General features: G+C 43.0%; 1 protein-coding gene across 2 annotated transcripts; it reads right to left on the bottom strand.

Annotated features, from left to right (window-relative positions):
- Positions 1-1,725: 1,725 nt before the first annotated feature.
- Positions 1,726-14,123, bottom strand: grtp1a (growth hormone regulated TBC protein 1a). Of its 2 annotated transcripts, XM_083791667.1 has the most exons (8): positions 13,467-14,123; positions 10,081-10,232; positions 9,811-9,969; positions 9,467-9,591; positions 7,826-7,922; positions 6,792-6,964; positions 4,132-4,317; positions 1,726-2,329 (listed from the first exon to the last, which is right to left on the bottom strand). In XM_083791667.1, the coding sequence occupies exons 1-8, from the start codon at positions 13,613-13,615 to the stop codon at positions 2,237-2,239; spliced, it is 1,134 nt and encodes a 377-aa protein (XP_083647793.1). In that variant the 5' UTR covers positions 13,616-14,123; the 3' UTR covers positions 1,726-2,236. The 2 variants fall into 2 exon arrangements, with proteins under 2 accessions (XP_083647793.1, XP_083647794.1); XM_083791668.1 differs by lacking the exon at positions 9,811-9,969.
- Positions 14,124-15,107: the final 984 nt, after the last annotated feature.

Below are 15,107 nucleotides of genomic sequence, written 5' to 3'. Positions count from 1 at the left end.
GAGGGCAAACTTCAAGTGATCTCATGACAATTCCTACAGTCAATAACAAGGAATGATAAATCTAGTTGTGGCAATAAAATTGTGTTTAAACACTATAAATATATAAAACTGCTATTTTGATTAGTTGGTCTTTTGGTGCATTGCATTAACAGCTCTTCAGAAGGACAAGCCACAAATGCCTCTAGCGTAACCAACCATCCTGGCTATGTGTGCTCAGAAAGTCCCCCAGCTGGTTCAAACACATTAACACAAATTACAAGTGCCCCTCTACCTCTAGTCTAGACTATTTAATCCCAAAGCTAAATCCACCTGTCTTCATGCCGGTTTGCGGAAGGTATTTATGCGCTGAAGGCCACCGCAAAGGCCTAGCTGATACCATAGACATAGAGTATTAAAAGGATAGAGACTGATCTGGCGCGAAGCTCCGCCCCCTCCGCTATTCATGTCAGTGGAAGTTGCTCAGTGGCGTTTTGAAGCACCCAGAGGGACCGTCTATTTCCGCCTTTTTGGGCGCATTTCCGGAATTGTCTTAACAAATTCAAATTCCAATAATCAAACAAATCAACTGCATCTCCAAAACGCTGAAGTAGCCTAAACATCACTTTGTACTCACCAGACTGTAGTGTTGACCACATGGACAAGGAAACCCCCGGAATGGTTCCCAAATGATTTGACTCAATTCACAAAACCACGGTGCAGACAAGCCATTATATAATATATCATATATACTCTAAGGGCAGGACTGGGGAAGCAGACATTTTATGGCGTCGACACCCGGGCCCAGGTGCGAGCTGATCATCATTAGAAGCTCTGCTCCCCAATCCTATTGGACAGAGAACAGAAATGATTAGGGGCAAAGCAACTACACACACACAACCACATAAATAATTGAAGTAGTCCTACTAAGCAACTATATTCACACACACACAACATAGGGAACCGTCACAGCCACGCATAGTCCCCCCCCGCCCCCCTCGACTCCTCGAGCCATGGTTTAAAGTATTTAAAATACCCTATGATTAATATGTTGTTTGACATGATTTTGCCCCATAAGCAAAACTCACCCCATTTGAGAAAAAATACCACAGGCACGGAGCAAAGTCATTTACGGTGGAAGTAATTTATTGTACCATGACAGGTTCACAGTATTGGCAATGGTGACATCACATGACCCTCCAGCAACCGGCTCAGATTTGCAAAAGAAACACAGAGCAGCTCCCCACCTCCACCATCAGAATGTGACAAGGACACTGATGGCATGTTCTGTACATAACAATCTATCGCCAAAGCCAATACCTCCAAGAGGAGTTGACTGTAGGGGAAAAAACTCAGTGGGGGGGAAAGGTCTTTAACCCATTTTGGGCGGGAACGCCTTTTGGTGTTTAAGTATTATGTTGTACTTTAGCTGTTGAACAATTGCAGATCTACAAGCTCATAGCGCGCTACGAGCTTGTAGGTCTGCTATTTAAAAAAAATCAAAAATCAAAATCTTTGAATAATATATATTCTTTCAGATATTATTTATATTTACGTCAGGCCTAAATTAAGTTCAGCACTTCACACCCACCTTTTGTAACCTAGATGAAATATTTATTCAGACATGTAATTATCAATGATAATCTGAAAAGGAGTGATTCAATGTAATATTCATGATAATCTCCCTTAAGGGCATCAACTAGGACCTAGTTGATGCCCTTAAGGGAGATTATTATTAGTATACTAGGTATACATACAACATTCTGCTTTATCTCTGCTGTAGCTCACGATCAGGAGTAAAGTGCACATTTATGCATCAGATTCATAGAAAATAAAGTCAATCCACTTAAGACTTCACAGTGAAAATACCTATTTTAAATATCTAGAAAGTACCCAAATTGAGTCTATGCAACATTCATTTTGCTTCTAAAATAGAAATTTTGCTACAAGTTTTACAATGCATAGTCATCGCTTTGTGTATAGTATAGTACCATTAATGAATTTACAGTTATGCCGTGCTATTGGTTGAATGTGTATTTAAGACACAAATTAAATGCAGCAATCACTGTGACAGTAAAGTTGGTCATAAACAACCATAATCTAAAAAAGAAGGTGCAAATGAGGTGTTGGGAGTTTATCCCAAATCAGAATCCTCTCTCTTTTCAAAACTCCATCAAAGCCAAAGGAGTGTAAAGGAGACAACAATGGTGTATTGGGACATCCCTGGAATGTGTATTGTGTTTGACTGACAGATCAGGGTTCACGACCCCTCCGCAACAATGCGGGCACGACACATGTCCCGATGTTTGGATATAGTCGCCATGGAGAGACTTCCTGGTTCAGAGAAGATTTTCTGGAAAGACACAAAGGCAGGTTATAGGATTTAACTACTGGGAAATAGCAGATCTACAAGCTCACAATGTGTTTAAGTGGTTAACATGGGATATACCAACTGGTCCAATTGAATGTAACTTAGTATTTTATTTACATCTACTGGTGCTCCTCCAATAAGATGAAACTATATCTCACCTACTATTTACTTTATTATCAATGTTGAAGATTTGATTGTACTGTGGAGCTAGCTATCAAATGTAGTAGACGGATCATGGGTTGTTTTGTGTTGTAATATTGTGTTGGATGGGCCCATGCCGTAGCGTAACGGTCTGGGCACCGGACTGGTAATCCAGTCGCAGTGTGCCGCGGGTTCGACTCCCGGACCCGACACGGCCTTTACTGCATGTCATCCCCCCATCTCTCTCCCGTTTCCTGTCAGCCTACTGTCTGTCCCTTCAAAAATCAATAAAAGGCGTAAGCCGCAAAAGAAATATCTTAAAAAAAAAAAAAAATTGTGTTGGATGAACCCCGCCGTGGTTTAGTCTTGAGAGCGCACTTTGTGCTCCTCTGACGCCTATTGAATGTCTCACAACTAAACTGGACTCAATTAGCAAATCACACCCGATTATGGCTCACATTCACTGGGTTTGGAGGAAAATAGCTCGTATGTTTAAGTTCAATCCCCTTCTCCATTGGTCAGCTGGCATCTGGCAAAATCCCAAACTTTGTATAGGTAAAAAGCCCTTCCTCTGGGACCCATGGTATTGACGGGGTGTAAGGATTTTGGGAGATCTATACCAAGAAAACAATTTGAAATAATTTGAAGAATTAAGAACAGAATTTGGCCTACCACATAATCACTTCTGGCAGTACTTACAACTGAGACACCTATTGGTAAAAACCTTTGGTTCTCTCACATCACCCCCCCTAAAATTGACAGTGGAAACTATTTTTAAAATATTTGGATTGGGTCATGAGGCTTCTACATACCATGCCATGTTCCTAGATGCCTGTACATTCACATCCAAGTTACCATGGGAAAGGGATTTAGGACTTACAATATCAGATGGTGATTGGGTTAGAATTCTTAGGAATGGAAGGAAAATGTCAAGAGAACTACGTACAAGGTTGATTCAATTCAAAGTTATAAATAGAATATTGTTTAGGGTCGGCTTGACTGATGGTCCTGAATGCTGGAGTTGTCAGGATAGAGACGGTACACTTTTACACATGGTTTGGGGTTGTTCCAAAATTCAGGAATATTGGACTGCTATACATGAAAGACTGGAGAGAATAGCAGGCCTACACATTCCTTTTTCACCCAGACTGTTCATTCTGGGGGATCCATTCCTGCCACATTGAGGCATGTTGCTTCTCCTTTAGCTGAATGGATACAAACGGCCATCATGTCAGGTAGGAGGCTGTTGGTCAAGGACTGGAAGGTTCCATCCCATCCTCTGGGATGCCTCGATGGGACTATTGGCCGCTTACGAGGGACTGTCATACAGGCTGCGCAATAGGACGGACGACTATGACTTAAAATGGGGCTTTTACCATATGCACGTATCAGGACTCCGATTACTTTCTGGCTCTGAGTGAGCTCTGAACGGGCTGCAACTTTAGGAAAATACACTGAAGGAATATGTCTGGAAATGGGGCTGGGGTGGACTGCGGGATATTTCTGTGCATCTCTGTTATATTGTTTTGTTTTGTTATGCATTTCTTTGGTTGTGCTTTGTCTATGTCAATGTCAATGTCTTATATACAAAAGAAAATTAATAAAGTACAAATCCTAAAAATAAAAAATATAACTTTTTTTACCTGCATGAAAGTATGGCATTCGTCAACGAATGGACCGCGTACAATCTGTTTGAAGACCTGGCAGATATCGGGCAGTCCGTCAGCCTGCTGAATCTCCTGCTGGTTGTGCTGGATGAGCGTCAGAGCAACACGGAACAGGATCTTAGAGCCCTCGTAGAACAGGCAATCCCAGATCCGCAGAACTGTCTTTGGAAGAGAGGGAACCAAAGAATGTACCATTTCAACAAACTAATCCATACAGTTTATCTAGGAAACGGTACTTTAAACAGACCATTTCAATCCTAACAAGCTCATAGCGCGGCACCGAGTGCCGCACTACAAGCTTCTTTCAGAGCGAGTTTTTAACTCAAATCTTTGCTACTGGGAGGGTCCCTGGAACAACATATTTTCAGGTGGAGGTCGGCGGCCAATGTCATATATTTGGGGTCCTTGACATGAATATGTTTGAGAATGACTGACATAGAAACATGTTTTTTTTTTCCAGAAAACTGTCAGGGTGTAAGTGCCATCCAGCTGTTTCTCTAATTTCTTTGAAATGTCTTTGTCTCGGAGCCATAGAGTAGAATCGGCTCGACGGTCGTCCTAAATATTTTTACTTTGAAGCTCTTACTAAGCTGGGATGATCAGATCCTATGCATGTCATTGCAGGCTGACCAGGCCTTCCTAGTTTGAATGTCCTTTTGGGAAGAAGATATATATGAACCCACATACTTGTAGTCATCAACCTGTTATCAACATCATGCTATCATCAACAGCGTAGATAAGACGGTTGCCTCATGCCACAGTCGTGTCACACACCAGGCAAGCATGCAAAGTACAAACCTGCTCATCGGGAGCAGTGGTTTAGGGGTTCAATTTCTTAATCAAGAACACTTCTGACACAATGCACCCCTCCACCTCTCACCTCTACTGGGAGGACATCTACATAGAGACAGATGAACCCCTCCACCTCTCACCTCTACTGGGAGGACATCTACAGTAGAGACAGATGAACCCCTCCACCTCTCACCTTTACTGGGAGGACATCTACAGTAGAGACAGATGAACCCCTCCACCTCTCACCTCTACTGGGAGGACATCTACTGTATGCAGAGACAGATGAACCCCTCCACCTCTCACCTCTACTGGGAGGACATCTACGTAGAGACAGATGAACCCCTCCACCTCTCACCTCTACTGGGAGGACATCTACATAGAGACAGATGAACCCCTCCACCTCTCACCTCTACTGGGAGGACATCTACTGTAGAGACAGATGAACCCCTCCACCTCTCACCTCTACTGGGAGGACATCTACTGTACGTAGAGACAGATGAACCCCTCCACCTCTCACCTCTACTGGGAGGACATCTACAGTAGAGACAGATGAACCCCTCCACCTCTCACCTCTACTGGGAGGACATCTACTGTACGTAGAGACAGATGAACCCCTCCACCTCTCACCTCTACTGGGAGGACATCTACAGTAGAGACAGATGAACCCCTCCACCTCTCACCTCTACTGGGAGGACATCTACTGTATGCAGAGACAGATGAACCCCTCCACCTCTCACCTCTACTGGGAGGACATCTACTGTAGAGACAGATGAACCCCTCCACCTCTCACCTCTACTGGGAGGACATCTACTGTATGTAGAGACAGATGAACCCCTCCACCTCTCACCTCTACTGGGAGGACATCTACTGTATGTAGAGACAGATGAACCCCTCCACCTCTCACCTCTACTGGGAGGACATCTACAGTAGAGACAGATGAACCCCTCCACCTCTCACCTCTACTGGGAGGACATCTACTGTATGTAGAGACAGATGAACCCCTCCACCTCTCACCTCTACTGGGAGGACATCTACTGTATGTAGAGACAGATGAACCCCTCCACCTCTCACCTCTACTGGGAGGACATCTACTGTATGTAGAGACAGATGAACCCCTCCACCTCTCACCTCTACTGGGAGGACATCTACTGTATGCAGAGACAGATGAACCCCTCCACCTCTCACCTCTACTGGGAGGACATCTACAGTAGAGACAGATGAACCCCTCCACCTCTCACCTCTACTGGGAGGATATCTACAGTAGAGACAGATGAACCCCTCCACCTCTCACCTCTACTGGGAGGACATCTACAGTAGAGACAGATGAACCCCTCCACCTCTCACCTCTACTGGGAGGACATCTACTGTATGTAGAGACAGATGAACCCCTCCACCTCTCACCTCTACTGGGAGGACATCTACAGTAGAGACAGATGAACCCCTCCACCTCTCACCTCTACTGGGAGGACATCTACAGTAGAGACAGATGAACCCCTCCACCTCTCACCTCTACTGGGAGGACATCTACTGTACGTAGAGACAGATGAACCCCTCCACCTCTCACCTCTACTGGGAGGACATCTACTGTACGTAGAGACAGATGAACCCCTCCACCTCTCACCTCTACTGGGAGGACATCTACGTAGAGACAGATGAACCCCTCCACCTCTCACCTCTACTGGGAGGACATCTACTGTACGTAGAGACAGATGAACCCCTCCACCTCTCACCTCTACTGGGAGGACATCTACTGTACGTAGAGACAGATGAACCCCTCCACCTCTCACCTCTACTGGGAGGACATCTACTGTATGTAGAGACAGATGAACCCCTCCACCTCTCACCTCTACTGGGAGGACATCTACGTAGAGACAGATGAACCATCGGGACACCACCAGGGTCCAGCTGACGTTCTGCTCCTCCATGCTCTGCCACACTGCAGGGGCTTTGACTTTGACCAGCTCCCCCAACACCTCCTGGTCCGTCTTCAGCCCCAGCATGGCTGGGCTGTAGTAGTCTATAGTCACACACAAACAATTAAACATTCAGCATGGCTGGGCTATAGTAGTCTAGTCACACACACACAAACAATTACACATTCTGTATGGAATTATTATACATTCACACTGATGAGTCTAGACTCTAGCTATTTATACATTATTTTTAACAGTTTGGACATCTAAAATGCAGTTTATAGTTAAGGGAAGCAATAAAACAACAACCTCTGCATCCACGGGATGCACTACTGTACTGTTTTGTATTTCAGTTTATTTTGCTAGCTTTAGTTATAATAATCATTTCTTTTTTTGTTTTCTACATAAATAATATAACCACATTATAACCATTGCATAAATTATATTGGGAGTTAAATGCTGCAATTTGTAAAAAATGGCAAAATATGACTCCTAACGTCGTTGAATCACTGCTTATCATAAACCAGGTAATTGAATTCATAGAATCACAGATGAGTGTGACTGCCTCGTCAAACTGTGCATGTGGGTTTGAGTGAGTGAGTGAGATACAGACACATCAGTCTTAACCCATTTTGGGCCCTTTTGGTGTTAGCATTATGCTATGCTTTAGCTATTTAAAAATAGCAGATCTACAAGCTCATAGCGCGCCACCGAGTGGCGCGCTACGAGCTTGTAGGTCTGCTATTTTTGAAAACTGTCAGGATGTAGAAGACATTTTTTTAATCTGATCTCAGGTCAGAATGGGTTAAGCTACAGAGAGATAAAGACCATGTGACCTCCGGCAAGGGTTATTTATAGCACAGAGAGCCAAACCAGAACAGTGATAACAGTTATTGGTGGTGCAAGACAACACAATACACACCTGGCAGTATCCTTTCCAGAAGACAAGACAACACAATACACACCTGGCAGTATCCTTTCCAGAAGAGCCTCCATCAGCCAGAAAGATTTCTCCTCATCCTTAGTGACGATGAGCAGGTAACCAGCAATGAAGTTCATGCCCTGAAGATACAAACACATCCTTAGTGACGATGAGCAGGTAACCAGCAATGAAGTTCATGCCCTGAAGATACAAACACAGATTGAAATGATTCAATGGCCAATCACTGCTGACCCGCCACCTGGAGAGTGTAGTGGTTAATGGTTGAAACACTCCAAGAAGGTTGGAGACCACCTGATGACCTCTCTTCCAGGCCAAGGCATTATCCATTAGAAATGGATAATCGCATCTTTGATGCATTTACAAACATTGCATACTGAACATTAATAGACACTTCAAAGTTTCAAGAAGGACAACTGTATTTCTACATTTATCAACAGAATGTGATATGTGATGTGTGTTATTCAACTTCAATATGTTCTATACAAACAGGAGATACTCCATTGTGTATGCTTTGTTTTTTCCAAAGACATACAGACAGAATCGGTATGCAGTTAAATTTAAGAATATATGGAATTTATCACCCAAAGAATGAACACTAGTGGTTTGTGTATACAAGTAATTGTATACAGTATATTCATTGTAAACCTTTTTTTGTTTTGTTATTAGGTACTCAGTGTATGCATTTATGTAATGCTCTATGTAATGCTTTGTGTAATGATTACACAAAGCATTACATAGAGCATTACATAAAGCATTACACTTGTAAACAAGTGTAATGCTTTATTGGGTCGTCCACCCATAGGGGTTCCACAAATGCAACAAATATCATTGTTTATTGCAGATAATAAATGTGGTGCGTTGTCCTAGCAAACTGTACTGTACATACTGCACTCAGAAAAAGATTGGTTTGCTTGTTTGTTCCGTTTACTTGTGTGTGACACACACTGATGAAGGTTGGATGTCTAATGCGTTCTACGATCTGTAATAGGCATAAAATGTCTGATTCAAAACAGATAATTTTCTAAGTGCAATCCTCTTTTTTCTTTAATGTTAACTTTTTCCCACCCCCACCAAATTAGCTACAAATGATCTCATGATTCATGTGTTCAACGGCATATATAATTGAACGCAACAACATCCAATCAACCGCATATGGGTTGGTGTATTGATGACCCTCTAGACTAGCGTGCACCTCAAAAAACATGTTCTCTTGACTTCCACCATGATGCAGAAATGTTCACGCCATTTCCCCCTCATCCAGCATGGCAAAGAAATGCGCTCCAAGAGCACCCATTTTTGTTTTGGGGTTGATTTACATACACTGTCTACATGTCTTTCACTCAAAACATTTACGGTTTGGGTTTTTAGAAACCCAACAAAAACGTAGTCCTGTATCCAGAACTGTGATATAAAGCAAATCTTTCAGATTCATTTTGTGGTGCATGGTTGACTGCATTTTCACAATCAAATTAACTTTTCAGAAACATGGCCATACAGGCACTTTACATCACCATATCAACGTGATAACCCACTAACACTATTTAAAATACATTTTTAACTTTGGGAGACAAATTCAAGTATCAGATCTGGACAATTTTGTAAAATGTGGCCTCTATGAATTGTGGGTTAAGGTGGATTTTCTATTTGAAGAGCTCAACATTACCTGACAGTAGCCCACGGCTGGGTTGTGGTGTCCGTATGCTAGTAGCACATTATACAAAGGTTTCTGCAGACATGGGTTAGACGTCTTGCGGAACAGGACGTTGTCTGGAAATGTCCTGTTCAGATCTAAGAGAAAGAGACCGTAGAGAAAGACACAGTGCATGTGAGAGCAAAGAGTAAGAGACTGAAAGTGTGTGAGTGTCAATGAACTGAGTGTGAGAGAAGGACTTTTTAAGAGAGTGACAATGAAACTGTGTGTGTGTGTGTGTGTGTGTGTGTGTGTGTGTGTGTGTGTGTGTGTGTGTGTATTATTCCACTTTTTGCGTGAGTGACTGACTGACTGACCTATGCGGACGGTTTCCACCAGTTTGGGGTCATGCTCGGCGACCAGTAGAGACTGGTAGTAGCCCGTCTTCGTCTCCAGCCGCTCCAGAGCTCCACTGGCAGCCATCCAGACTAGAGCCCTGTGTTCATTAGGGACCCCCTTCCGTACATAGCGCTTTACTGAAGGAGAGATACAACAACAACTCACTTTAGAACCCAGTATTTTATTCTGTGAAAGATCTATAAATGTATGAATGTACTTTAATGGTTATCACACACACACACACTCACATTTGACATTCTTCTCCACTTTGCTACTGCCCTTGAGTAGCTTTGACCACTGGATGGCTCGCCTAGTGAGCACAGCCAGGTACTCTGACATCAGCTCTTCATAGGATTCATAATCAAAGTCTTCTTTCCGCTCAAAGCCATACGGATCCACACTGGAGGAAGTAAAGTCACACGCCATCAGCATGAATAAAAACATTCCTTAAAGGACAACTTTAGTTTTTTTCAACCAAGGTTCATGTTTCAGGTTGTTATTAGAGAAAGTAAAAGATGAGTGTTAATTTCTTTTTTCATTTACTGCTTTCTTTCGTTTTAGGGTTTTTTGCTCTTTTTGACAGGGGGGGCATTCAAGCATGGGGCTAAATATGTATTTTTTTACAAGATATTATGGCAATTTATTATTTTATTATTTACTATAGTCCTACTAGACCCCAGGAAATTACATCTGGCCACAAAAGATCACAGGATCTACTGAATGTGAAGGAGGCACACTGTGCGTCATAGGCTCAATATGCAGTTTGACACATTCAGTAGATCTCGTGATCTTTTGTGGCCAGAAGTAATTTCTTGGGGTCTAGTAGGACTATAGTAAATAATAAAAAATGAAATCGCCATAATATTTTGTAAAAATAATACATATTTAGCCCCATGCTTGAATGCCCCCGCCCTGCTGTCAAAAACAGCTAAAATCCCTAAAATGAAAGAAAGCAGCAAATGAAAAAAATTAACACTTACTTTCTCTAATAATAACCTAAAACATGAACCTTGGTTGAAAAAAACTAAAGTTGTCCTTTAAGACTGTCCAAAGCCCCAAGTCTTTGTCATAATGACCATGATGTTATTGCAATTATTTTGCATAAATGTCTAAATAGTTTCCATTCAAAGCCTGGCTAAAGGACAAACAGAAATGACATGTTCCAGTTCTCATACACGATAGTTATTTGTATGATAATTAATCGCAAAGTAAACTTTCATGATTGTGAGAATTTGTGAGAGCCCTACTAATCGGCTATAATGTTTACCTAGCTCTGGTCCATAGCCAATGCTTCTATGATTCTGCCCTGCATTGGCTATGGACCAGAGCTAATGTATACCCATAGAAGGATTTGTTTTTATCTCCATCTATCCATATTATTTTGTGTGTGTGTGTGTGTGTGTGTGTGTGTGTGTGTGTGTGTGTGTGTGTGTGTGTGTGTGTGTGTGTGTGTGTGTGTGTGTGTGTGTGTGTGTTTTTTTGTGCATCTCCCATCTGTTGTGACAATGAACTGAGTCATCAGTAATCTGATTTCAGACTGAGAGAAAAGCCATGAGAGACACTGGCCCAACTCAAAGCCATGAGAGACACTGGCCCAACTCAAAGCCATGAGAGACACTGGCCCAACTCAAAGCCATGGAGACACTGGCCCAACTCAAAGCCATGAGAGACACTGGCCCAACTCAAAGCCATGAGAGACACTGGCTCAACTCAAAGCCATGGAGACACTGGCCCAACTCAAAGCCATGGAGACACTGGCCCAACTCAAAGCCATGAGAGACACTGGCTCAACTCAAAGCCATGAGAGACACTGGCCCAACTCAAAGCCATGAGAGACACTGGCTCAACTCAAAGCCATGAGAGACACTGGCCCAACTCAAAGCCATGAGAGACACTGGCCCAACTCAAAGCCATGATGAGAGACACTGGCCCAACTCAAAGCCATGATGAGAGACACTGGCCCAACTCAAAGCCATGATGAGAGACACTGGCCCAACTCAAAGCCATGATGAGAGACACTGGCCCAACTCAAAGCCATGATGAGAGACACTGGCCCAACTCAAAGCCATGGAGACACTGGCCCAACTCAAAGCCATGAGAGACACTGGCCCAACTCAAAGCCATGAGAGACACTGGTCCAACTCAAAGCCATGGAGACACTGGCCCAACTCAAAGCCATGAGAGACACTGGCTCAACTCAAAGCCATGAGAGACACTGGCTCAACTCAAAGCCATGAGAGACACTGGCCCAACTCAAAGCCTCAACGATGCTTATGTAATCCTATAATCTGACTGCTGCTGCTTACACTCTCAAGAAGGAAATAAAGCCGGGTTACTAGCCAATAGTTGTCTACAGTAATAGATACAACAATAAGACCATTTAAACCACTTAACTTGACATGCACACTGCGTTAAAGTAGGCTATAACCGTATGTTCCCCTGTCGAATGTCCAATACACAAAGCAAGTCTCATTTGTCCATAGAGCATGGTGGATTTCAGTCTTTGGTTGACATTAGCCCAACATTTAGACTCTCGTTATGAACCAAATAGATTAGACATACGTCATGTTATAGACCACGGGTGACTCTGTTAACTTGAGTGTTAGGTTAAACTCCAGTGTGTGAAAAACACTCTATGAGAGAGTCTAAATGTCGGGCTAGGTTGACATTATCAGATTTGTCCATTTTGTGGTGTGGGACATGCATGTGTGGCCTTTAAGTCCAACTTCTCTACAAATTAGATGCTGTACAGCAGGTTCACAGGATGACTGATGCTGCATCTGGGACAGGGATTAAAATAATAATAATAATAATAATAATAATAAAAACAATATAGCAAAGCGAAAATGAAAAAACTTCAGGTGGCATATAATGATGCTTTTCGAATATTCCTGAGACTCCCAAGATGGACCAGTGCAAGTGAAATGTTTGTGACCAGTAATGTACCCACCTTTCATGCTGTACTGAGGAATTTTATGTTTAGATCCATGTGTAGACTGAGGGAATCAAAGATTGTATTAAGTATGGCCTTAACAGGGATCACACAGAGTGATACAGTCTTTTCCTCATGTTTCTGGAAACACTGGAGGCAATGTTTATATGTTTTTAATTGACAAGGACTGCCTGGAGTGAAAATAGCCTGATACACGTGGCTATCTCTGTGTTGTTGTTTTGTATTTACTGTCATGTTTTTCCGTGTTGTTTGTATATGGACCCATTGTGTCTGAAATAGTTTTCAATCAAAATAACAATAATAACAACAATAACTAACAATAACAATGTATAGAAAGTGTATGGTGATTATATTAGTGTAAACTGTGATTTATCCCAGTGTGCACTTCATCACCGATTCTTAGCGTGGGGTCCGTCCGGGGCGGGGACCCACCGGGACCACCGGGACCTCAGTGGTCCTTGAGGGTCCCCTCCTCCCCAACCCGATCGTCATGAACCAAATAGACCTACGTCATGTAATGTTACAGACCACGGGTGACTCTGTTAACTCGAGTGTTAGGTTAAACTCCAGTGTGTGTGTGTGTGTGTGTGTGTGTGTGTGTGTGTGTGTAGCCTACTATAGTAAATGACCATCCATCCTGATCCACTCACTGCTAGCCTGTTAGCCTGCCTCATGGCCTACCTGTTCAGCCGGTCCCTGGCGCTGCTGGCGCCGGTGGTGCTGAGCGAACGCTGCTGCGGCGTTTGGGTCCCAGCGCTGCCGCCGTTCCTCTCCATTGCAACCCGATCCAGGCGGCCAGTATCGTGCGGAAATCCGTGCTCAACTCTCATGCAGCCTCTCTCTGTCTGCAAGAACACAGTAACTACTATCTAGTGGTCCAAACGTTTAGCCCAGACGTAGAAGAGGCTGGCTCAGTGGCTGTAACTTTCTCCATGAGTGCGCTCGAATGATCCGAGGGACTTTGTTGTGGAAGACGAAAGCTGCGATTACTTCATTTTTAAGCTACCGAATCGCGAAGTAATCCCAAAGAGTTCTATTATTGGAGTGTTAGTAAATAAATACCGATTACCGATCCACTGATGAACAGCCCGGGTTTGCGTGGGACGACAGCGAATCTGTCCTGGGAAGGAATAAGGATCCAGAGTCCAGCAGACATGCACCTGTCCTGTTGGTCCTCCTGAAGAGACTCCGTCCGTCTGCAAACAACATGCACGTTCTATTTCTATCGTCATCTAAGATCAAACGGAAAGTCTATGACTAATTTCATTTCATAGAGTTATAGCCTAGAGAAAGCGTGTCAAAATAGACTCATTTGCGGCTCTCTTCAGTGACTCTGGTCTGGATTGTTCCAACAGGCAATCCAGGGACTAAATTACAGCGCTCGGGGCAACTGTCAATCAAGGCTGGAATGTGAAGTAGACACGCCTCTCCGAGCACAGCCTGCGACACAGTAGAACGCACACACACACGCGCGCGCGCACACGCACACGCATGCACACAGACGAGGCAGTATTAGTACAGTACTTAACATCTGAATAGATTAGCATGTTTTTATTATTCTTTTTAGCTTTTATATATATATATATATATATATATATATATATATATATATATATATATAAAATGATTATAATAGTGCAGTGTGTACATACATGTGTGGGAAGAAAAAGGGGAAAAAGCTAAAAAGATGTTAAGTACTGTACTAAATAATACTGCCTCGTGTGTGTGTGTGTGTGTGTGTGTGTGTGTGTGTGTGTGTAGTGTACTGTGTTTAAGTCAGTCATCTGGCTGCCTGAAACTGAGCGTGAAGGGGTTAAACGAGTCGGGTCAGGTTGATTTCACTTTCTCACCTGACGTCACGTCAGTCAGCCGTTTCTAAAGCGCTTCACCACCAGTGAAGTGACGTCACGTCAGCCGTTTCTAAAGCGCTTCACCACCAGTGAAGTTCGTTAGGCCTCGTTTAAAATTAATATTAATAATAATATTTTTGTAATACAAAAATATTGAGTGTATCATTCTTTCAGTAGTACCAACATCCATTTCTTATGTAGTGAATGATTGATTGAAGTATTTATTAACAGTAAAAAAAAAAATCACACCCGTGTGAAGTGAGGGGTGCTAATATATTAAAGTCTAACTCATGTTGATATGGTGATGTAATGGTGATGTAAAACAAACCAAACATTACATTCTCTTTGTTGTTAGTGGCATTTCACTAGAGTAGGCCTACAGACCACACATTCAATGTGAAGGATGAAGGCCAGGTTCCGGGGGTAGGATACACTGAGTGTGTTGGCCTGGGGTCTGTGTAGCGGGGCGTCC

Source organism: Protomyctophum parallelum (genome assembly GCF_964188405.1).
Source record: "Protomyctophum parallelum genome assembly, chromosome: 2".
In the NCBI taxonomy this organism is placed as follows: domain Eukaryota; kingdom Metazoa; phylum Chordata; class Actinopteri; order Myctophiformes; family Myctophidae; genus Protomyctophum; species Protomyctophum parallelum.
Note: the sequence above shows the minus strand (reverse complement) of the source record. Positions and strands in the feature narration are given on the sequence as shown.

Excerpts from the sequence above, each read along its gene's own strand:
- grtp1a (XM_083791667.1), bottom strand. The coding sequence starts at position 13,615 with ATGAGAGTTGAGCACGGATTTCCGCACGATACTGGCCGCCTGGATCGG. Across the intron at positions 10,233-13,466 it reads GCCAGGGACCGGCTGAACAG|TGTGGATCCGTATGGCTTTG; the intron begins GTAGGCCATGAG and ends TACTTCCTCCAG. Across the intron at positions 7,923-9,466 it reads CAGCCGTGGGCTACTGTCAG|GGCATGAACTTCATTGCTGG; the intron begins GTAATGTTGAGC and ends TTGTATCTTCAG.